Below are 24,688 nucleotides of genomic sequence, written 5' to 3'. Positions count from 1 at the left end.
AACTAGACAAATCTCACAAGAAAACTACAGATCAGCATCTTTAAGAATACAGATGCAAAAATCTCCAATAATACTAGCAAACTGACTCTAGCAACATATAAAAAGGATACACCATGATCATGTAGGATCTATCTCAGGAATGAAAAGTTAGTTCAACATGTGAAACTCCAAATAGTGTCATAAACCGTATTACTAGGATTAAAGCCAAAAAAAAAAAAAAAAAATCACAGCATTGTTATAGGAGATGAAGAAAAGCATTCACAAAACCCGACAGACATTCCTTATAAAAGTTCTCAACAAATAAGAAGAAGGAAACTTCTTCAACCTGATAAAAGGCGTCTATAAAAAACTCACAGCTGATATTATACTTAATGGTGAAAGACTGAATGTCTTCCCCAAAGATTAGGAACAAGACAAGATGCCCACCTCTTGCCATTTCTATTCAACATTATACTAGAGGTTCCAGGGCAATTACACAAGAAAAAGAAATAAAAGGCATTCAGAATGGAGAGGAACAAATAAACCATCTGTTTACAGATGACATGATTTCATACACAGAAAATTCTAAAGAATCTGTAAAAAAAAACTATGACAGCTAATAAATGCATTCAGTAAAGTTACAAAATATAAGATTGATATCCAAAAATCAGTTCTATTTCTATATACCAGCAATGAAGAATCTCGAAATGAAGAAAATAATTGCTTTTTTTGGGCCATACCTGCGGCCAAGTTCCAGGGCCAGGGATCAAACCCATGCTGCACTTGTAGCCTGTGCCACAGCTGGGGCAATGCTGGATCTTTAACCTGCTGTACCACGAGGGAACTTCCAGAATATAATTCCATTTATAAAAGCATGAAAAAGAATACAATACTTAGGAATAAATTTAATAAAAGTAGTTTAAGACTTTTAGAATAAAAATTATGAATCTTATTGTAAAGAATTAAAAACCTACATAAATGGACAGATAGTCTATGTTTATGGATTAGAAGGTCTAATACTGTTAAGATGGCAATACTCTCCAAATGATCTACAGATTAAATGTAATCCTTATAAAAATCCAAGCTGCTGGGAATTTCTGCTGTGGCGCAGTAGGTTAAGAATCTGGCTGCAACTCCTAGGGTTGCTGAGGCTCGGGTTCAATTTCTGGCCCTGTGCAATGAGTAAAGGGATCTGCCATTGCTGCAGCTGCAGCATAGGTGACAGCTCTGGCTCGGATTTAATCCCTGGGTGGGTAATGTCCATATGCTGCAGGTTTGGACATAAAAACAAACAAAAAACCCAAGCTGCTTTTTTGGTAGAAACTGATAAGCTGATTCTGAAAATTCACACTGAAATGCAAGTGACCCAGAATAGCCAAAACAATCCTCAGAAAGAAAAGCAAAGACTGGAGGGATTCACAATTCTTGATTTCAAAACATACTACAGGGAGTTCCCTCGTGGCTTAGCAGATTAAAGATCCAGTGTTGTCACTGCCGTGGCTCTGGTTACAGCTGTGCTTCGGGTTTGGGTTTGTTCCCTGGCCTGGGAACTTCTGCATGCTGCAGGTGCAGCGAAAAAAGCCCCCAAACCAAAAAACATACTACAAAGTAAAGCAGTCTAGACTGTGCCACTGGTAGAAGGAAAGATATATAGATCAATAGAACAGAACTGAAAGTTCATAAATAAATCATTAAAATCCATACATTTATGGTTGATTGATTTTTTTTTTTTTTTGTCTTTTGGCTTTTTAGGGCTGCAACCACGGCATATGGAGGTTCCCAGGCTAGGGGTCTAGTTGGAGCTACAGTTGCCAGCCTACACCAGAGCTACAGCAATGCCAGTTCTTAGCCTCGTCTGCGACCTACACCACAGCTCACAGCAACACCAGATCCTCAATCCACTGAGTGAGGCCAGGGATTGAACCCGCAACCTCATGGTTCCTAGTCAGATTCGTTTCTGTTGCACCACGACGGGAACTCCTATGGCTGACTGATTTTTGACAAGGGTGCAAGACCATTCAATGGGATAAGATAAAGAATAGTCTTTTCGGAAAATGTATTGGGACAACTGAATACCCACATGCAAAAAAGTAAACTAACCCCACCTCATACCATTTTTGAAAATTAGCTCAAAAATGGATCAAAGACCTAAAAGTAAGAACCAAAACTTAGAAGAATACAGGTATAAATCTTCATGGCCTTTGATGAGGCAATGGTTTGTTAGCTATGACTCTAAAGCACAAGGAACCAAAGAAAAAATAAAGCAGACTTCACCAAGTGGGAAAGGGCAAGTTAAATTCTCAGAGAATATAAGATTGCATCAGTGTAAACTTCTTGAGGAAGGGCAAGGATTTTGTATCCGTTTTTTTGGGAGGGAGGGTATTTTTTTTAGGGCTGCACCTGAAGCATATGGAAGTTCCTGGGCTAGGGGTCAAACTGGAGCTGGACCTCCTGGCCTCAGCCACAGCCACGGCAACACCAGATCTGAGCCTCATCTGTGAACTACAGAACACCTCACAGCAACACCAGATCTTTAACGCACTGGCTGAGGCCAGGAATCAAATCCACATGGATACTAACCCTTTAAGCCACTATGGACATTCTGGATTTTGTATCTGTTTTGTTCTCTGGTGTGTTCCTAGTGCCTGGCCCACACAGATACTCAGTATATATCCACTGAGGCTGTGGAGGAGAAAGGTAGGAATAGGAACAGAGAATGATAGAATCAGGGCTGGAAAGTAATGGAGTTTGGACAGAAGACATGCCCAGGTTTGAGTGGTGGAAAGATCACTGTGTCTGTAGAGTGGATTGGATCCCCAAGTGAGTTGTGTCAGGGGAGTCCAGTGAGGAGGCTGGTGTAGATCAAGCCAAAGGTGATGAGGTCTAAGCCAAGGCAGTCACTGTAAGATGGGGAAATGAGGACTCAGAGGTGTGGGTGAGGGCCATTACTGATTCCCGAGCATCACCTGTGTGCTAGGTCTTCTATGGCTTTGAACGGGATAGACAGTTCCTCCCATCACAGTGCAAGGAGACAATAAATAAGCGAACTCATTTGAAAAGATGTGGAATTGTGAAGTTCTATGAGGAAAATAACACAAGGTAGTGAGAAAGGTTACAGAGGGAGAGAGGTTTTCTGAGGAGATGACATCTGAGCCAAGACCTCAGTAGCATCATGCGGCCATGGCAGGATGGGGGAAGAGTATTCAAGGCAGAGGGAGCAGCAAGTGCAAAGGCCCTGTGCCAGTTCGTGTGTCTATGTGCAAGACAGAAAAAGCCCAGAGTGGCTTTAGGTGGGGAGTGCAAAGGAGAGTGGTGGATGATGACAGTGGAAGAAGCAGCAGTCATGACCATGCAGGATCTGGAGGGCATGGTGGGAGTTTGGATTTTGTTCCAAGCACGGTGCAGGGGTGTTTAAGCTGGGGAGGGACAGAATATAATTTGTGCTTTTAATAGATGGGACAAGGCAAGAGGAGAGGATGAGTTTGCAGGCTTTTGCTGTGGTCCAGGCCTAAGGTTTGGTCTGGAGTGGCAGTGGCTGGGGCTGGGGGAGTAGAATTGGGTCTCAATAAGTGACATGTCCTCCTTGGCTCAGGTAAGGACACAGGTCTGGGTGAATCATCCGTGGAGTTCTCCTCCGCCTCCTTGAAAGGTCCAGGGCCCACATGGGTTGAATCGTCCTTGGAGGAACTTCCTAGGAGGTGGAAATTCCTGCCCCTGCAAGGACTAGGTGCTAAGAGGGGGATGGAACCTGTTGTTCCCGCTCACCTCTATGTGTGTGTGCCTGTTTACGTGTTCTGTTCCCAGTCAGGGGAAGCCCAATAAGGAGCCGGGGCCCCAAGCCTGGTCCCTCAGGAATGAGCAGTGCTTCAAGAGGAGCTGAGTGACGTCCTTATCTACCTGGTAGCATTAGCAGCCCACTGCCGGGTGAATCTGCCCCAAGCAGTGCTTTCTAAGATGGACACTAACTGGCAACCTACCCAGTACATCTGATGCATGACTCCGCCTGCAAGTATACAGACCTGCCCCAAGGGGCCACCGCATAAGACAAGGCAGTGATGCCTGCAGACCTTGCCTGTGAGTCCACAGGTCAGGCCTCAACCTAGAAACATGGGCACAGAAACTGCAATTAGCGTAGCATCTGATGAGCAAAGGGTGCCCTGGTCATGAGACCTCATTCTAGTCCTTTCCTAACACATCATGGCCCTGGGGGTCTGCACTTCTTGAGGTCCGAGGCCCAAGGACCTACAGAGGATAGCCTCCTGGTATTTTCTCCCTCAATAAAAGTTGTGGTTAGCAAAAAAAAAAAAAAAAAAAAAAAAAAAAAAAGTAGACTTCACCAAAGTTAAAAACTCTTGGAGTTCCCTTTGTGGCTCAGCGGTTAATGAACCTGACTAGGATCCATGAAGACAGAGGTTCAATCCCTGGCCTCACTTTGTGGGTTAAGGATCCAGCATGGACTGGACCTGTGGTGCAGGTGGCAGACGCTGCTTGGATTGTGAGTTGCTGTGGAGTAGGCCAGTTGCTACAGCTTCAATTTGACCCTTAGCCTGGGAACTTCCATATGCCACAGGTGTGGCCATAAAAAGCAAAACAGGGAGTTTCCGTCATGGTGCAGCAGAAACGAATCCGACTAGGAACTATGAGGTTGCAGGTTCGATCTTGGGCCTTGCTCAGAGAGTTAAGGATCTGGCATTGCCACGAGCTGTGGTGTAGGTCACAGATGCAGCTCGGAACTGGCGTTGCTATGGCTGTGGTGTAGGCTGGCAGCTACAGCTCCGATTGGACCCCTAGCCTGGGAACCTCTATATGCCGTGAGTGCAGCCCTAAAAAGACAAAAAAAAAAAAAAAAAAAAAAAGCAAAACAAAATAAAAAACAAACAAAACCCTTATGCTCTAAAGGGTACTACCAAGAAAGTGAAAAGACAACTCAAATAATAGAAGGAAATATTTACAAATTATATATCTGATAAGAACCTAGTATTTAAGATACAAAAAGAATTCTTGGGAGTTCCCGTCGTGGCTCAGTGGTTAAGGAATCTGACATGAGGTTGCAGGTTTGATCCCTGGCCTTGCTCATTGGGTTAAGGATCTGGGGTTGCGGTGAGCTGTGGTGTAGGTTGCAGACGTGGCTTGGATCCCGCGTTGCTGTGGCACTGGTGTAGGCCAGAGGCTACAGCTCTGATTGGACCCCTAGCCTGGGAACCTCCATATGCCACGGGAGTGGCCCAAGAAATGGCAGAAAGACAAAAAAATAAAAAATAAAAAGGAAAAAAAAAAGATACATAAAGAATTCTTGTAATTCAGCAAAAAAGGACAAGTAACCCAATTAAAAAATGGGCAAAGGATACAAGAAAGACATTTTCCAGTGTGTGTGTGTGTGTGTGTGTGTGTGTGTGTGTGTGTGTGTGTGTGTGTGTGGTCAACAGGTATATGAGAAGATCCTCAACACCACTAGTCACCAGGCAAAGGCATTACAATGAGATACCACTTCATACCCACTAGAATGGCTATAACAAAAGAGCTACAATAACAAATGCTAGGGAGGATATGGAAAAACTGGACCCCTCATACACTGCATGTAAAGTGGTAAAGCTTCTTGGAAAATGTTTGTCATTCCTCAAAGTCAAACTTAGAGTTGCCACTTGACCCTGCAACTCTACTCATAGGTATATACTCAATAGAACTGAAAACATGTGTCCAAACAAAGACATGTATGCTGAATAGTTAACTGCAGCATCACTGATGACAATAATTGATAATTGATGATACTGATAATAACTACTGATGATAAATACTGATAATAATGTTTCCCCAAAAAAGGGGAAAAAACAAAATATTCACTAACTAAAGAAGAGATATACGAATTCATACCATGGAACATTATTCATTCATAAAAAGGAATGAAGGGGAGTTCCTATTGTGGCTCAGTGGAAACTGATCTGACTAGTATTCATGAGGACACAGGTTTGATCCCTGGCCTCCCTCAGTGGGTTACGCATCCGGAGTTGCTGTGAGCTGTGGTGTAGGTTGCAGATGCGGCTTGGATCTGGCATTGCTGTGGCTGTGGCCTGTGGCTGTAGCTCTCATTTGACCCCTAGCCTGGGAACCTCCATAAGCCTCAGGTACAGCCCTAAAAAAACAAACAAACAAACAAACAAAACGAATGAAATATTGACTCATTCTATAGAACATGAATGAACCTTGAAAGTATTCTTCTACGTGATAGAAGCCAGACACAAAAGGTCATGTATTGTGTGATTCCATTCATGTGAAATGTTAAGAGGAGGCAAATCATGGAGACAGAAAGAAGGTTAGTGATTATTAGGACTTGTATAGAGAAGGCAATGGGTACAGGGTTGCTTTTTGGGGTGATGAAAATGTAAAACAATGAAAATTAAGTGATGATGGCTGTACAATTTGGGAGAGTATACAAAAAAGAGCTGAATTATACTTTTTTTTTTTTCTTGGAAGTTCCCAGGCTAGGGGTAAAATCGGAGCTACAGCTGCCAGCTTACACCACAGTCACAGCAACACTGGATCTGAGCTGTGTCTATCACCTACACCACAGCTCATGGCAATGCCAGATCCCTGACCCAATGACCAAGGCCAGGGATCGAACCTGCATCCTCACAGATACTAGTCAGATTCGTTTCTGCTGAGCCACTATGGGAACTTCCCTGAATTGTACTTAAAAACCACTAAATTTGTATTTGAAAGAGTAATTTTATAGTATGGGAATTATATCTCAACTAGAAAGAGTCAGTGACTTCAGCTTTTTCAATAGCAACATTGCAGGCAAGGTGACAATGGAATATTCTTCCTTCCTTCCTTCTTTCTTCCTTTTTAGGGCTGCACCTGCAGAAGTTTCCAGTCTAGGGGTCCAGTGGGAGCTGCAGCTTCTGTCCTATGCTGCAGCCACAGCAACTGTAGGATCCAAACCATGTCTGTGACCTACACCACAGCTCACGGCAATGCTGGATCCTTAATCCACCAAGTGAGGTCAGAGATGGAACCTGCGTCCTCATGGATACTAGTCAGGTTTTGTTACTATTCAGCCACCACGGGAACTCCCAGAATATGTTTGTTTGTTTTTTTTTTTTTTAGTGGACATGGGGGCTGTGCCTGTGGCATGTGGAAGTACCTGGGCCAGGGATCAAACCCTCACCAAGCAGTGACAATGTTGGATCCTTAACCCACTGAGCCACCAGGGAACTCCTGGAATACACTTTTAAAGTATTTAAAGTATACTTTTAAAGTACTGAGGATAATCAGGACCTAGATTTTATATTTAGCGAAAATGTTTAAGTATAAGGGCCTGATAAAAATGTCTTTAGGCACAGAGGACCTCAGAAGGTTTGCAATATAAAGGCTTGTACTGAAAATAATTTGGGATGAAATATTTGTAATAAATATACTTAAATAAAATAGGAAGAATTAAAAGACAAAGAAAAGTATGGTAAACCTAAAATTATAAATTAAGATGTTAGAATCAGGCCTAAATATATCAATAATTGTATTAAATTTAAACTGCCTAAAGTCATCACTTTAAAGTCAAATATTAACAAATTTGGGCAAAAACCCAAATTCTAGATATATGCTAGTTAAGTAAGAAATACACCTAAAGGGAGTTCCCATCATGGCTCAGCGGTTAACAAATCCAACTAGGAACCATGAGGTTGCAGGTTCAATCCCTGGCCTTGCTCAGTGGGTTAAGGATCCGGTGTTTCCATGAGCTGTGGTGTGGGTTGCAGACGTGGCTCGGATCCTGCATTGCTGTGGCTCTGGCGTAGGCTGGTGGCTACAGCTCCGATTAGACCCCTGGCCTGGGAACCTCCATATGCCGTGGGTGTGGCCCTAGAAAAGGGAAAAAGACCGAAAAAAAAAAAAAAAAAGAAAGAAATACACCTAAAGTATGAGCACACAAGGTTGAAAACAGAAGGGTGGAAAAATACACACTGGGTAACTGACAGTCAAAAGAAAATTGGAGTAAAATGGAAAAGATTATTCCATATGATAAAAGACTTAATTCCTGGAAAGCTGCCAGCCACATGTAAAAGAATGAAACTGGACTACTATTTTACACCGTAACAAAAAAATTAACTCAAAATAGACTAAAGACGAACGTAAGACATGAAATCGTAAAACTCCTAGAGGAAAACAGGTGGTAAGCTCTTTGACATTGTCTTGGCAAAGGCTTTTTTTCTTTTCTTTTGCTTTTTAGGGCTACACCCAAGGCATATGGAGGTTCCCAGGCTAGGGGTCGAATCAGAGCCGCTGGCCTACACCACAGCCACAGCAATGCCAGATCCAAACCGCGTCTGGGACCTACACTACAGCTCACAGCAAGGGCAGATCCTTAACCCACTGAACTAGATCAGGGATTGAATCTTCGTCCTTGCGTATCCTAGTCAGATTCCCTTATGATGCGCCACAATGGGAACTCCCAGGCTTTTTTTCCCTTCTTTTTACAGGTGCACCTGCTGCATATGGAAGTTCCTGGATCAGGGGACATATCAGAACTGCAGCTGAGGTCTACACCACAGCCACAGTAACACTGGATCTGGGCCCTATCTGTGACTTATGCCACAGTTTGCAGCACTGCTGGGTCTTTAACGCACTGAGTGAGGCCAGGGAGTGAACTATCATCCTCACAGAGATAAGGTCAGGTCCTTAGCCCACTGAGCCACAATGGGAACACCAACTAAGACTTTTTGGTTTTGACACTAAAAGAAAAGGTAACAAAAGCAAAAATAAACAGATGGGAGGACATTAAACTGAAAAGCTTCTGCACAAAAAAGGAAACCATCAACAAAATGAGAAGTCAGTTCCCACTGTGGCGCAGGAGGTTAAGAAACCCACTGCAGGAGTTCCTGTTGTGACTCAGTGGTAATGAACCTGACTAGTGTCCATGAGGATATCGGCAGATTTTTCAACAGAAACTCTGCAGGCCAGAAGGGAGTGGCATGATATACTCAACGTGATGAAAGGAAAAAACCTCCAACCAATTTTACTCTACCCAGCAAGGCTCTTGTTCAGATTTGAAGGAGAAATCAAAACCTTCACAGATAAGCAAAAGCTGAGAGAATTCAGCAACACCAAACCAGCCTCACGACAAATACTAAAGGAACTTCTCTAGGCAGAAAAGAACAAGAGAAGAAGAAAAGAAAAAAGAGCATCAAAAACAAATCCAAAGTAATTAATAAAATGGCAATAAGAACATACATATCAATAATGTCCTTAAATGTGAATGGACTAAATGCCCCAACCAAAAGACACAGACTGGCTGAATGGATACAAAAACAAGACCCATATATATGCTGTCTTCAAGGGACCCACTTCACTTCTAGGGACACATAGAAATTGAAAGTGAGAGGATGGAAGAAAATATTTCATGCAAACGGGGATCAAAAGAAATCTGGAGTAGCAATACTCATATCAGACAAAATAGACTTTAAAATGAAGAATATTTTCAGGGACAAAGAAGGACATTACATAATGATCAAAGGATCAACCCAAGAAGATGATATAACAATTTTAAATATCTAAGCACCCAACACAGGTTCACCCAATATATAAGGCAACTGCTAACAACCTTAAAAGGAGAAATTGACAATAACACAGTCATAGTGGGGGACTTTAACACCCCACTTACAGCAATGGACAGATCGACCAGACAGAAAATCAATAAGGAAACACAGGCTCTGAATGAAGCATTAAACCAGATGGACTTAATAGATATTTATAGGACATTTCATCCAAAAGCAACAGAATACACATTCTTCTCAAGTGCACATGGGACATTCTCTAACATTGATCATATCCTGGGCTACAAATCCAACCTCAGTAACTTTAAGAAAATTGAAATCATATCAAGCATTTTTTTCTGACCACAATGCTATATGACTGGAAATCAACAACAAGAAAAAATCTGCAAAAAACACAAACAGGTGGAGACGAAACAACATGCTACTAAACAACCAATGGATCATTGAAGAAATCAAAGAGGAAATTAAAAAATACCTGGCAGCAAATGACAACGAAGATATGACACTCCAAAACCTATGGGATGCAGCAAAAGCTGTTCTTTTTCTTTTTTTTAAATTTTTTTTATTTTCCCACTGTATAGCAAGGGGGTCAGGTTATCCTTACATGTATACATTACAATTACAGTTTTTCCCCCACCCTTTCTTCTGTTGCAACATGAGTATCTAGACATAGTTCTCAGCAAAAGCTGTTCTAAGAGGAAAGTTTATAGCAATACAAGCCCACCTCAGGAAACAAGAAAAAGCTCAAATAAACAAGCTAACTTTACATCTAAAGCAGCTCGAGAGAGAAGAACAGACAAGACCTAAAGTTAGTAGAAGGAAAGAAATCATAAAGATCAGAGCAGAAATCAATGAAATAGAAATAAATAAAACCATAGAAAAGATCAATGAAACAAAAAGCTGGTTCTTTGAAAAGATCAACAAAATTGATAAACCCCTAGCCAGACTTATCAAGCAAAAAAGAGAGAGGACTCAAATCAATAAAATTCGAAATGAAAAATGAGAAGTAATAACGGACACCACAGAAACACAAAGGATCATAAGAGACTACTATATGCAACTATATGCCAATAAAATGGAAAACCTAGAAGAAATGGACAAATTCTTAGAAAAGTACAATCTTCCTAAGACTAAACCAAGATGAAATAGAGAAGAAATATATCTCATAGTAAATAAGTGCATAATCCACCATGAAGGGGGTCATTTGACATCATTCTTGGAATGCTGAAGTCTCCTTAGATCTGATTCTGATTTCCTCTCCATCAAAGAATTTATGATAATTATAATTAAATAATGCAACTGTACAATTAAATAATACAGTTCTACAATTGCATTGTTAATAACCATTTCTCTCCATGGTACAATGTAAGGTCTATAATGTCTTGTTTATTATCACATCACCTAGAATGGTGTAATGCCTATAGTGAAGAATCAATAAGATGTAACAAGTTGTGAGGACATATTTATATAGTTATGCTGTTTTTTAACCAATTTATGCATTTTATATTTTAATTATTTTCAGAGGGTGTATTATTTTTGTTATTCTTACCAGTTAAGTTATTCTTTTTATTATGCTATATAAAATATTTAATGGTATATAAGGCTTTCTTCTTTATATATTTTTTTATTTTTTATTTTTAAATTTTTTTGTCTTTTTGCTATTTCTTTGGGCCGCTCCCACGGCATATGGAGGTTCCTGGGCTAGGGGTCGAATCGGAGCTGTAGCCCCTAGCCTACGCCAGAGCCACAGCAATGTGGGATCCGAGCCGCGTCTGCGGCCTACACCACAGCTCACAGCAATGCCGGATTGTTAACCCACTGAGCAAGGGCAGGGACTGAACCCGCAACCTCATGGTTCCTAGTCAGATTGGTTAACCACTGCGCCACGACGGGAACTCCGCTTTCTTCTTTATAAATTTTAGTTGCATAATATACACAATTTTAATATAATGCTAATTTTTAAAGAAAAATTGAAATGTAATAGATAATACTAAATAGTAAAGATGAAAGCCATACAAAATGGGATAAAGCACAGAATAAATTTCCTATTTGTCTCAGTATATTTTCCATTCCACTTCTCCAGAGGGAGTCACTTAATCTGTTTCTTAAGATCCATGATATAATAATCTGTGTGAATGTAATTGTGTTTAAATATATGTATTTTATTCTGTAAAAAAAATTAAAAAACAAACAAAAAAGAAAACAAAAAACAACCTCCCCACCCCGGCCCAAACCAAAAAACCCCTGAACTCTTAGATACAGAGAACAGACTGGTGATTGCCAAAGGTGGAGATGGGCAAAATGGGTGAAGGAGATCAAATAGTATAAACTTTCAGCCTTTTTAAAAAAAGTTTTTTAGGGCCACAGCCACAGCATGATGAAGTTCCCAGGCTAGAGGTCAAATCACCACAGCCAAGGTAATGCCAGATCCAAGTTGCGTCTGTGACCTATACCACATCTCATGGCAATGCTGGATCCTTAATCCACTGAGCAAGGCCAGGGAACGAACCCATGTCCTCATGGATACTAGTCAGAGTCGTTACTGCTGAGCCACGATGGGAACTCCACAAACTTGGAGTTATAAAATAGTTAAGTCCCAGGAATGTAATGTGTACCATAGTGGCTGTAGTTAACAATGCTGTATTGTATGGATGAAAGCTGCTAAGAGAGTAAATCTGTTTTTTGTTTTTTGTTTTTGTCTTTTTGCCTTTGCTAGAGCCGCTTCCCGCGGACTAATCGGACCTGTAGCCCGGCCTATGCCAGAGCCACAGCAACGCGGGATCTGAGCTGCGTCTGCGACCTACACCACAGCTCACGGCAACGCCAGATCGTTAACCCACTGAGCAAGGGCAGGGATCGAACCCACAACCTCATGGTTCCTAGTCAGATTCATTAACCACTGCGCCACAACGGGAACTCCAAGAGAGTAAATCTTTAAAGTTCTCATCACAAGAAAAAAAAAAAAAACAAACCTGTAACTGCATGGTGATGAATGTTAACTATTAACTAGAATCATTGTGGTGATCATACTATACATATATATATATATATATATACGCATAAGTATTGAATCATTATGTTGTACATCTGAAACAAATAAAATGTTATACATTGGTTACACCTCAATCAAGAAAAAGATTCAGTGCCCTAAGAACACAAACAAAAATAGATACATCTGTATACACACGGTTAATAGTCTCAAAATATATGAAGCAAAAATTAATAGTATTAAAAAAATGTGAACACTATTACAGGAAAAAATCAGTTTTTCATCACAGTGTGAGATTTCAACATAGTCCTCAATTACTAATAGGTTAAGAGGAAAAAATCCCAGCAAGAATACAGAAGATTCAAACAACATGATTAACAAGTATGGCCTAAGAGACCTTCAGAGAGTTCCACAAACAACATTTAGAGGACCTACATTTTTCTCAAGGATGTGCAGAACAACCAAGTACCTCAACACACTTTACATACTAAGTGTCAAGAGAATAAGTACCACACAAGACATGACCTTTGACTTCAGTGTCAGTTAGTCAGAAGTTAAGAAGGTGTGAAAAACCTCCAACTGAATGATAACGCAGTGGTTCTCAAACTTTTGGTCTTAGAATCCCTTTATACTCTCAAAAATTATTGAGGAAGCCGAAGAGCTTTTATTTATTTGGATAATATCTATTGACACTTACTGTATAGAAATTAAAACTGAGAAATTTGAAAAATATGCTGTGCTATACCACATTGTCAAACAGAAGAATAAAAACCACACAGTCATCTCGGAGTTCCTGTTGTGGCGCAGTGGAAACGAATCTGACTAGGAACAATGAGGTTACGGGTTCGATCCCTGGCCTTGATCAGTGGGTAAAGGATGTGGCGCTGCCATGAGCTATAGTGTAGGTCACAGATGCGGCTCCGATCTGGTGTTGCTGTGGTTCTGGTGTTGGCTGGCAGCTGTAGCTCTGATTAGATCCCTAGCCTGGGAACCTCCACATGCCATGGGTGTTGCCCTAAAAAAATAAAAACAAACAAAAAACCATACGTCATCTCAATAGATGCAGAAAAAGCTTTTGACAAAATTCGACATCCATCTTTGATAAAAACTGTCCAGAAAGTGGGCATAGAGGGAACCTACCTCAACAAAGTAAAGGCCATTCATTCTAAATGGTGAAAGGCATTTCCACTAAGATCAGGAACAAGATAAAGATGTCCACTCTCACCACTTTTATTCTACAGTTTTGGAAATCCTCACTACAGTAATGAGAGAAGAAATAAAAGGAATCCAAACTGGAAAAGAAGAAGTAAAACTGTCACTGTTTGCAGATGACATGATACTATACAGAGAAAATCCTAAAGATGCTATCAGAAAACTACTAAAGTTCATCAATAAAATTGATAGTTATAGGATACAAAATTAACACACAGAAATCTCTTGCATTCCTATACACTAACAATGAAAGAGCAGAAAGAGAAGTTAAGGAAACAATCCCATTTACTATTGTATCAAAGAGGAATAAATACCTAGGAATAAACCTACCTAAAGAGGCAAAAGACCTGCACTCTGAAAACTTTAAGATATTGATAACACAGTGAAATTGAAGATGACACAACCAGATGGAAAGATATACCATGCTCTTAGATTGGACAAATCAATATTGTCAAAATGACCATACTAAGGCAATCTACAAATTCAGTGCAATCCCTATTAAATCATCCATGGCATTTTTCATAGAAGTAGAACAGAATATTTTAAAATTCTAACACAAAAGACCCTGGACAGCCAAAGCAATCTTGAGAAAGAAAAACAGAGCTCCCTGACTTCAGACTATATTACAAAGCTACAGTCATAAAAACAGTATGGTACTGGAGTTCCTGCTGTGGCTCACTGGTAACGAACCCAATTAGTATCCATGAGGATAATGGTTCAATCCCTGGCCTCACTCAGTGGGTTAAGGATCTGGCATTGCTATGAGCTGTGGTATAGGTTGTGTTGCTGTGTCTATGGTGTAGGCTGGCAGCTGCAGCTCTGATTGAACCTCTAGCCTGGGAACTTCCATATGCTGCTGGTATGGCCCTAAAAAGCAAAACCAAACCAAAGCAAAACAAAAAAACAGCACACACACACACACAATCCCAAGCAAACAACAACAGAAACCCCACCACCACCACTACCACCAAAAACTGGTATGGTACTGGCACAAAAACAGACACATAGATCAATGGGACAGAATAGAGAGCCTAGATATAAACCCACATACTTATGGTTAACTAATCTATAACAAAGGAAGCAAGAATATACAATGGAGAAGAGACAGTCTCTTCAGTAAGTGGGGCTGGCAAAAAAAAAAAGTGGTGCTGGGAAAACTGGACAGTTACATGTAAAAGAATGTAATTAGAACATTTTTCATAACATAAGCAAAAATAAACACAAAATGGATTAAAGAGCTAGATGACTTGAAACCATAAAATTCCTAGAAGAAAGCAAAGAAAACAAAAGCAAAAATAAACAAATGGGATCTAATTAAATTTAAAAGCTTTCGCACAGAAAAGGAAACCATAAAAAAAAAAAAGACAACCCACAGAATGGGAGAAAATATTTGCAAATGAAGCAACTGACACGGGATTAATCTCCAAAATATATACATCTCATGCAGCCTTATATAAAAAATAACTAAATTAAAAAATGGTCAGAAGATCTAAACAGACATTTCTCCAAAGAAGACAGATGGCCAAAAAGCAAATGAAAAAATACTCCACATCACTAATTATTAGGGAAATGCAAATCAAAACTATAATGAGGTACCACCTCACACCAGTCAGACTAGCCATCATCAAAATATCCTCGGAGTTCCTGTCGTGGCGCAGTGGTTAATGAATCTGACTAGGAACCATGAGGTTGTGGGTTCAGTCCCTGCCCTTGCTCAGTGGGTTAACGATCCGGCATTGCCGTGAGCTGTGGTGTAGGTCGCAGATGTGGCTCGGATCCTGTGTTGCTGTGGCTCTGGCGTAGGCTGGTGGCTACAGCTCCGATTAGATCCCTAGCCTGGGAACCTCCACATGCCGCAGGAGTGGCCCAAGAAATAGCAAAAAGACAAAAAAAGACAAAAAAAAAAAAAAATCCTCAAATGCCAAATGCTGGAGAGGGTGTGGAGAAAAGGGAACCCTCCCACATGAGTGATGGGAATGTAAACTGGTGCAACCACTATGGAGAACAGTATGGATACTCCTTAAAAAATGAAATACGGAAGTACTATATGATCCACTAATCCTACTTCTGGGCATACAGATGGAGAAAACCATATTTCTAAAAGATGCATGTATCCCAACGTTCACAGCAGCACTATTTACAGTAGCCAAGACATGGAAGAAACCTAATGTCCATCCACAGACTAATGGATTAAGACATGGACACAATGGAATACCATTCAGCCAACGGCAAATATACACATTGGAATACCATTCAGCCACAAAAAAGAACGAAATAATGCTATTTGCAGCAACATGGATGGACCTAGAGATTATCATACTAAGTGAAGTAAGTCAGAGAAAGACAAATATCATATGAGATCACCAATATAGAATCCAATAAAAATAACAGAACTTAATCACAAAACAGAAACAGACTCAAAGATTTTATGATTACCAAAGGGGAAATGGAGGGGAAGGGGTAAATTAGGAGACAGGATTAACACATACACAGTATTGTATATAAAATAGGTAAGTAACAAGCATATAGAACAGGAAAATCTACTCAATACTGTGTAATAACCTATATGGGAAAATAATCTGAAAAGGAATGAACATATGTATAACTGATTCACTTCCCTGTACACTTGAAACTAACACAACATTGTAAGTAAACTATATTCCAATAAAACTTAATTTAAAAAAAGCTATTTAAAAATAAAAAACCCACTGCATGTTAACATATTTATGAAAAGTAACTATATTTACCAAAAAAGTGAGTGAGAAGTAGTGGTCTTGGTCTGTATGGAAGCCACCCCCGGTGCTTCCTGGCCCTGGAGTCTCACTCACCGTGTTGAAGTACTCGACGCCGGTGGCTTCAAATGCCCTTGCTACAGCTTGGGTTGTGGCCACGCAGGCCACAGGGTGGCCATTGCCAATGGACTTGCCCATGGTGACAATGTCGGGGACAAAGTCTTCCCCCTGCAGCTGGAAGGCCCAGAAGTGCTTGCCCACTCGGCCAAAGCCCACTTGAATCTCATCTGCAACAAAGACCCCTCCGGCCTTGTGGATGTGCCTGTGGCAGAAGACACATGGCTGACAGGGGACTGTGGTGACAGGGAGCAGACCATGGGAGGTCTTGGGACTCTGAAGCCTGGATCTGCCAAGCTGGAACCATAGACAGTTGGCCTTCTCAGAGTCACTATTTTTTTCAGGAGCTTTGTCTGAAAATTCTGGTAAACAGGCCAGGCTGAGGTGGGGATTGGGAACAAAAGTTGGGAAACCCCACTAGAGCCCTGCCCTCCCTGGGGCAGCCTCTCCCATCTACTCACTCTGCCACCTCCGGGAAGAAGCCAGCCGGGGGAACAATCTGCCCTCCCACACTGGGCAGAGACTCGGCAAAGAACGCTGCAATCTGTGGAGGAGGAGGGAATGCCACAGTGGAGGGGCTGAGCTGCAGGCAAGTCGAGAGTGGCCTGCTGGTGCTGGCTCAGTGCTGGCTCCCAGCAAGATGAGTTAATTATCACTGTACCCCCACTTTGGGTCCCACATCACATCTGAGGGTCTGTGACATCATTTTTTCAGGCCTCGAATCAATTCTTACCACCTGGATGCCTCCAGATCCCTTATACTTGGCCTGCTCCAGACAAAATCCACCAACTTCTCCCCTATTAGTGTCCCATCCCTCCTACCTAGGACAGAAATCTAGCCCCATCCTTGATCTGCCTCCTTCTTCATCCATCATCAGCACAGTCTCTGACTCTACTCCTTGTAATACCTCTGCACCCACTTTTCTTTTCCGCCTGGACTCCCCTGCCTCCTGGCATATCTGCCAGTTTCTGCCTTGGCCTCTTGCAGGTACGTTTTAACTGGACCTCCACTGGCCACCAGGGTGATGCCTCTACCCAGATGCTGAGCTTGTCACTGCCCTGTTTAAAGCCCCTCAATGACCCTTTTGCTTATAGTGATGATCTCCAAACTGTGTTCTGCCTTGGAGTCACTTCAGAGGCTACTGCTGGGATGAAGCAGGGGCCAGTGGGGTGGGAAACCGGTCCCTGACTCATGCTGCCACTGGAGCAAGCTCTTTTCTGGTTTTATATATGTAGATGCAGAGCATCTGAAATGCACAGGCCAGGCTTCCTGGATTTGGCTCTGCCAACCTTTCTGGCCTGTCTTTGTTGTGTTCAGTAAAGCCTTCCGGAGAGCCCTCAAACCAATCCTCCCCTCTGCTGCTGCTGTAGTCGCTGCCCTTCAGGGTACAACACCTCTTTCCTGTCTCTGCCCTGCAATCCATCTCCACTATGCTGCCCTGGGTGGGTCTTCCCATGGCTCACTGGCGCCAACAGGGCCTCCTTGTCACCTGCCCCCACACTGGCCCCATTCAAGTGTATCCCCTGGTCTTATTTCTCTTAAAAGTCTATAAAGGTGGAGTTCCCGTCGTGGCGCAGTGGTTAACGAATCCGACTAGGAACCATGAGGCTGCAGGTTCAATCTCTGGCCTTGCTCAGTGGGTTAAGGATCCGGCATTGCCGTGAGCTGTGGTGTAGGTCGCAGATGCGGCTCGGATCCCGCGTTGCTGTGGCTCTGGCATAGGCCAGTGGCTACAGCTCCGATTGGACCCCTAGCCTGGGAACCTCCAAATGCCATGGGAGCGGCTCAAGAAAAGGCAAAAAAAAAAAAAAAAAAAAAGTCTGTAAAGGTTCCCCATGGCCTCTAGCCCCTCAGCTAGAGGGTACTTGCAGTCCTCCGGCCTACGGTCCTGCTGCCTGTCTAGCCTCATCTCCTGGCTGCTCAGCCTGGCCCCACACTCATGTGGTTCCTCAGAGGCAGCCCCTCTGTTGAGGATGCCTTTCTTTGTCTACCTCTTACCCCACCTTGAATGGCTAACTCCTACTCACCATGTATAATTGAAGTCACACAGCACCCCCTCCTCGGGGGCCCCTTCACCCCCATACTAGTCAAGCCTAGGCCCCTGGACTCTAGTAATGCCCAGGGCATATCTCTACTGAAACTCTGAGCAATTAACCCCCCGACTAGATTCCCCAAGGGCAGGCCCTGGTTCCGATTTCTCTCAGGGTCCCCAAGATCCAGCCCAGGAATAGCAGCATTCACTGTTTGCTGGACCAGATCCTCATAGATGAGGTTACCTTCCTGCCCTTCTCCTGTGCGCTGCTGACCACACGTTTCACCTCGCTGGCGTAGGCCACAGCTGGATTGGGGTGGTCTTCCCGGTAGAGGCCCCGGTAGGTGTCTGGGAGAGGGGCCTGTGGGGAGTGACAGCACCATGTCATCCTGGCTGGGCCACGAGCCCCGACCTGTTGCCCACCTGGGCAGCGCATACCACATGGACCCACTCCTTCTGGCCATCCAGGTCGCGGAACTTGTAGGGACTGATGTCGATCAGGGAGCTCAGGTGACCGTGGTAGGCACTGGGGAGATAAAAGGAGAGTGGGCTCAGGCGGCACTGGTCTGGCCCTGACAAGTGTCTCCCCGCCTCAGGAGACACTCAAGGAAGACCAATCTGATAGCCTCTGAGTCTGAGGACCAGGAATGAACACAGGCCTTGGAGTCAGCAAGCCCTCCAGAAAGGCCACTTACTAGCTACTTAACGGCAGCTAATCATTACCATCTTTGGGTTCATTCCCTCCTCTGTAAAGTGGGGGATGGTCCTCCTTCATGGCTGTAATGAATCTTAAATGTGATGAGGCTCTTACCCCAGGCCTGGGTCCTGGGTACAGAAGATACTCAATACAGTGGGAGCCAGTTTTAATACCTAAAATGTGGGACCAGCTCTTACCACTGTTTAAAGCATCGTCTGCTCCTCAGAAGCTGCCGTCACACAAGAGAAGCCTGGGGGGAAATGCTGCCTGCTGTATATGGGGAACGTCTATGCAGCCAGGTTCCCATGCTTCCCTCCAATAGCCCAGGCCCTCATCTCTCCTGCCCAAGGCACCCCAAGCCAGAACCTCACTGATCCTCAAAAAGCGGCAGGCTCATACTCTGGAAACAGTACTTACTGGTCTAATACCACCACGTCCCAGTGTCCTGTGTACTGGCGTGCCAGCCTCAGGGCCAGGTCGTTGGCTTCCGACCTATGACAGAAAAGGTGGGCACTGCTTGGACAGCTGTCCAAGGCCTTGCCCCTGGATAAGTTCTTCCTGCAGAGAAACCTGGAGGGAAGGAGCCTGGCCAGCAGAAAGAAGATTCAGGACACCATTTGTTAGTTGCTTATTCCTTTGGGAATATTTATCAAAGGTCTTCAACATGCTAGGATGCGGGGGTGAAAATAGTTAAGTAAAACAGGCAGGCTCTGGCCCTCGTGGAACTGACACTCTGGTATATGTCACAAAATCCAAAAAACATAGAATGATCATTTGTAAGTGCTACAATGGACACAGGGTAATGAGAGAACCAGGTGGGGCCCTACCTTAGATAAAGGGGTGTTATGAGCTGAATTGTGTCCCCTCAAATTCATGTGTTGAAGCCTTAACATCCAGTACCTCAGAATGTGACTGAACTTAGAGAGAGGGCCTTTAAAGAGGTGATTAAATTAAAATGAGGCCATTTGGACAGTTCCCACTGTGGTGCAGTGGCTTGGGTCACAGCTGTGGCTTAGATTCAATCTCTACAGTCCCCGGCTTGGGAACTTCCATATGCCTCAGATGTGACCAAAAAGAAAAACAACAACAAAAAAGCCAACTGGGTGGCCCAAATCCAGTATGACTGGCATCTTTATAAGAAATGTGGACACATACAGGGACACTCAGAAGAAAGGCCATGTAGGGACAGCAAGAAGGTGGCCACCTGCAACCAAGGAGAGGGGCCTCAAAAAAAACCAAACCTGCCAGCACCTTGACCTTGGATTCTGACTTCCAGGCTGTAGGACACACCTAAGACCCAAAGGGGAAGTTTCTAGACACAGTGAACAGCACGCGCAAAGACCCTGTGAAGGAAAAGAGCTGGGAACTGTGAGAGGGTAAGAGGGGCTTGGCAGCACGCGAGAGGAAGTGGGGAGACAGGGAGGGCAGCAGAAGGAGCCTGGATTTTCTTTTCAGTGCCATGTGGAGCTACTGAAAAGTTTTCATCAGAGAAGGGACATGATTCCCATTTGAAGAGGCAGCCTCTGTGTGTGTCTAACAGAGGAGAAGGGAATTAAAGTGCAAGTGAGGAGACCTAGAAGGAGGACACAAAGGTGAGCACAGGTGGGGGCCAGGCAATGGGGCAAGGAGGACGGAGTCAGAAGACCACTGGAGACCGACAAAGCAGGCCTGACGCAGGACAGGGAGGAGGGCATGTTTCTGGCTTGAGCAGAGGTACATATGGTGCTGCCATCTGCCAGGAGAGATAGGATGGGGGTGGTGGAGAGGGAGGGTTGGTCTTCTTGGGAAGGCCTGGGGTAGGTGCCTGAATATGCCAGGGAGAGCCAGTGCCATGGCCCCACACCAGGTGTTCGAGGGAGACAGTCAACTCTGGATGTCTGGAGGACATGTGATGTTGGAGGTGTTCCAAAGTCAAGTGGATGGTTGGAACCTGGAGGCTGGAACACATGGGAGGCATCTGGGTTGAAGATACAAATTTGAGAGTCACCAGCATGTGGGGGATAAGTAATTCCACGGGAATGGATGTGGTCCGGAAGGGAGAGGGCTCAGAGAGAACCAGCCCTGAGGAACAGAAGAGGAGGAGTCGGTAGAGACAGGAGGAGTGTCCAGAAGCTGGCGGAGAACCAGGAGTGTGCAATGTCTTGGAAGAAGAGCAGAAAGCATTTCCGGAGAGTGGTAACTCGGTCAATATTGCCGAGACAGAGGAAGCCAAGGACAGTAAAGAAACCACTGGATTTGGCAACAGAGAAGTCACTGGAATCCACAGAGTAAATGTGGTGGAATAAGCTACATTATGTCCTTTCCTCCACTGCAGAAGCAGCTCCGACTCCTAGACCCAGCTTTCTGCTCTTTTCTGAAAGGTTCTAGTTCTGGCTCTGCCATCTCCTCTGTGGATGACCCTGGGCAAGCTACTTCCTTTCTTTGAACTGCTATTTCTTTATCTGTAAAAGGAAGGTTATGAGTTAAACTTTCTAGTGGGGAGGGAATCAATGAATGTACTATGTAAATGGCTGGTTCTATGTACACACCATCATTGGCCATTTCTACCTCCACTGCTACACCTAGTGTAGCATCTCCTGTCACTCAGCAACTGAACCGATGCCTAATGATGTCCATTCTTGCTCTCCTCCAGTCCTGATGACATCACTTACCTGATTAAAACCCTCTGATGGCTTCCCAATGCTCTTAGGATAAAAACTTGATTACTCGTTTGACCAATAAAGCTCTTGGTGATGGTCCCTGCCTCTCTCTCCAGCGTCCTTTCACCCTCTGCTCTCCCTCACTGGCCGTCTATCAGCTCAAGTGTGCTGGGTACCAATACCCTTCCTGCCACAGGGCCTTTTGCACAGGCTGTTCTGTGTGATGACCAGCCTTGACAAGAATGCTTCCAGGAGTTCCCGTCGTGGCGCAGTGGTTAACGAATCCGACTAGGAACCATGAGGTTGCGGGTTCGATCCCTGCCCTTGCTCAGTGGGTCAAGGTTTCGGCGTTGCTGTGAGCTGTGGTGTAGGTCGCAGACGCGGCTCGGATCCTGCGTTGCTGTGGCTCTGGCGTAGGCTGGCAGCTACAGCTCCGATTAGACCCCTAGCCTGGGAACCTCCATATGCCGCGAGAGCGGCCCAAGAAATGGCAAAAAGACAAAAAAAAAAAAAACAAAAAACAAAAAAAACAACATAATTAAAAAAAAAAAAAAAAAAAAAAAAAAAAGAATGCTTCCAATGGAGTGGGCAGCACCCTACCTTCCTCCTCATCTAGTGATCTCCTAGTCAGCTCTCAGCCTAACATTACTTCTTTAGGGAAGCCTTCCCTGACTTCCTCTCAGAGCAGGCCAGGTCACCCTACTGTTTCTTTCTTTCTTTTTGCTTTTTAGGGCCACATTCATGGCACATGGAGGTTCCCAGGCTAGGGGTCAAATCAGAGCTATAGCTGCCAGCCACAGCCACAGCCACGCCAGATCCTTAACTGACTGATCGAGGCCAGGGACTGAACCTGCAACCTCGTGGTTCCTAGTCAGATTCGTTTCCACTGCACCACAATGGAAACTCCTCCTATTACTGTTTCTATGTCTGATTACTTCCTATATTTTTCCTCCAGACAAGGACCCCTCTTTGTAACTTCAAATCTCTTTGAGGAATCATTAATGTTCCTGTTCCTTATGGAGCAGGAATTTTGGCCGTAGCTCCCACCACTGCACCTGCATATTCCTAAGGCAGAAATTAAGGAATCTTGCTAAGCCCCAGCAATGATCCTGGAAGGGACATAGTGGCATCTCTTACTAAGAGAATAGGAAACTGGACTGACAGAGAAGCAGCAGGGCCCATGGCTGGGAAGTGCATGTACCCAGCACACTGAGAGCTGCCTCCTCCTTCACTCAGTCGGCTACACTGTGCTGTGCCCACATGAGCAAATCTCCCCATCGCTGTCTCACTCTCTTGCTGGTGGCTGGCCGTAGCACACTTACCCAGAATTCAGGAAATAAAACACACAGAGCTTCTCCGGCAGGGTCTCTGATAGCCTTTGTGCATAATCCACGATGTTGTCGTGCAGGTAACGGCTATTGGTGTTGAGCACCTGGTTCTGTTCATGTGCTGCTTGGACCACAAGAGGGTGGCAGTGTCCAACTGCAAAAAGGCCACCTCCATCAGAGCCACTCCACTCAGCCAATCCCTCAGCCTCCCCCAGCCCCCATCTGTAAACCCAACTAGGAGAGATGCAGTTATAGAGGGAGAGATGAAGAGGAAAGAGGGGAGTCTGAAGACAGAGGGGGCGAGGCAGAGATGCAGTCTGGAAAGGAGTCCCTGAGATTTTGGCAGAAGGACAAGTTTTCTGGCAGACACTGGATCTAGAAAATCCATGTTCTTTTTTCCCCCCTTTTAATGGCTGCACCTGCAGCATGTGGAAGTTCCCAGGCTAGGGGTTGACTCAGAGCTTCAGCTGCCCGCCTACGCCACAGCAACATTAGATATGAGCCGCATCTGTGATCTACACTGCAGCTTGTAGCAACACCAGATCCTTAACCCAATGAATGAGGCCAGGGACTGATCTCGCATCCTCATGAATACTAGTCAGGTTCTTAACTCACTGAACCACATGGGAACTCTGTAGAAAAACCCATAAGGAAGCTTCTTCAGGCTTTCTGCCTGACAAAGACAAGGAGTGTAGGGTGTGGGAGGTGGAGGGAGTAGGGATTATCTACCTGTGGGCTTGACTTCACCAGTCAGCGGGACTAGAGGTAATGACTGCCAATAACCAAGGGTGATAAAAACAGTGAATGAAGATGTACTGAGGGCTCACCAAGTGCCAAGCACACTCAAAGCAAGTTACATGAACTAACTCATTCAATCCTCCAAAACATCTGGAGGTGTGAACCTAGTATTATCATGTCCGTTTTGCAAATGAACAAACTTCGGCACAGAGACTTAAGAAACTTGCTCAAGATCAGTTAGGGGAGTTTCCACTGTGGCTCAGTGGGTTACGAACCCGACTGGTATCCATGAGGATGTGGATTCAATCCCTGGCCTCCTTCAGTGGGTTAAGAATCCGGCGTTGCTGTGAGCTGGGGTGTAGGTGGCAGATGCAGCTTGGATCCCTAGTTGTTGCAGGTGCAGCTCCAATTGAACCCCTAGCCTGGGAACTTCCATATGCTGCAGGTGTAGTCACAAAAAAACAAAAACAACCCTCAAAGTCAGTAAGTGGAGTACAGGCAGCAGTCTGGAACTACAGTTCCTGATTTTAACTCTACTAACCTCCAATTTCCCTGCTAAGTCACTGGACTCCCTTTTCTTGTAGCAGCTCTGGCGGCCTCATATGGATAACTGAATTCCTACTTCAGTTTCCTTGCCCCGGACCTGAGGTGGTTACTGGGGTTGAAGCCTTGCCATGACC

The 24,688-nt window shown here is 44.1% G+C and overlaps 1 protein-coding gene across 6 annotated transcripts in view; it reads right to left on the bottom strand.

The window, feature by feature from the left end:
* PHYKPL (5-phosphohydroxy-L-lysine phospho-lyase) overlaps positions 1 to 24,688 on the bottom strand; it is a 46,481-nt gene that overhangs the window by 20,047 nt on the left and 1,746 nt on the right. For all 6 annotated transcript variants that reach the window (XR_002341728.1, XM_005654967.3, XM_021084360.1 and 3 more), the window contains exons 3-8: positions 23,265 to 23,424; positions 19,721 to 19,795; positions 19,045 to 19,132; positions 18,851 to 18,967; positions 17,036 to 17,118; positions 16,554 to 16,779 (exon numbers count right to left, since the gene is read on the bottom strand). Coding sequence is in view for 5 of the 6 variants with exons in the window: in XM_005654967.3 (XP_005655024.1) it covers positions 16,554 to 16,779; positions 17,036 to 17,118; positions 18,851 to 18,967; positions 19,045 to 19,132; positions 19,721 to 19,795; positions 23,265 to 23,424 (749 nt within the window). In the remaining variant the exon portion in view is untranslated. The remainder of the gene's footprint in view (positions 1 to 16,553; positions 16,780 to 17,035; positions 17,119 to 18,850; positions 18,968 to 19,044; positions 19,133 to 19,720; positions 19,796 to 23,264; positions 23,425 to 24,688) is intronic.

This window comes from Sus scrofa, chromosome 2 (assembly GCF_000003025.6).
Source record: "Sus scrofa isolate TJ Tabasco breed Duroc chromosome 2, Sscrofa11.1, whole genome shotgun sequence".
Classification (NCBI taxonomy): Eukaryota; Metazoa; Chordata; class Mammalia; order Artiodactyla; family Suidae; genus Sus; species Sus scrofa.
This window is presented reverse-complemented; position numbering and strand designations above follow the sequence as displayed.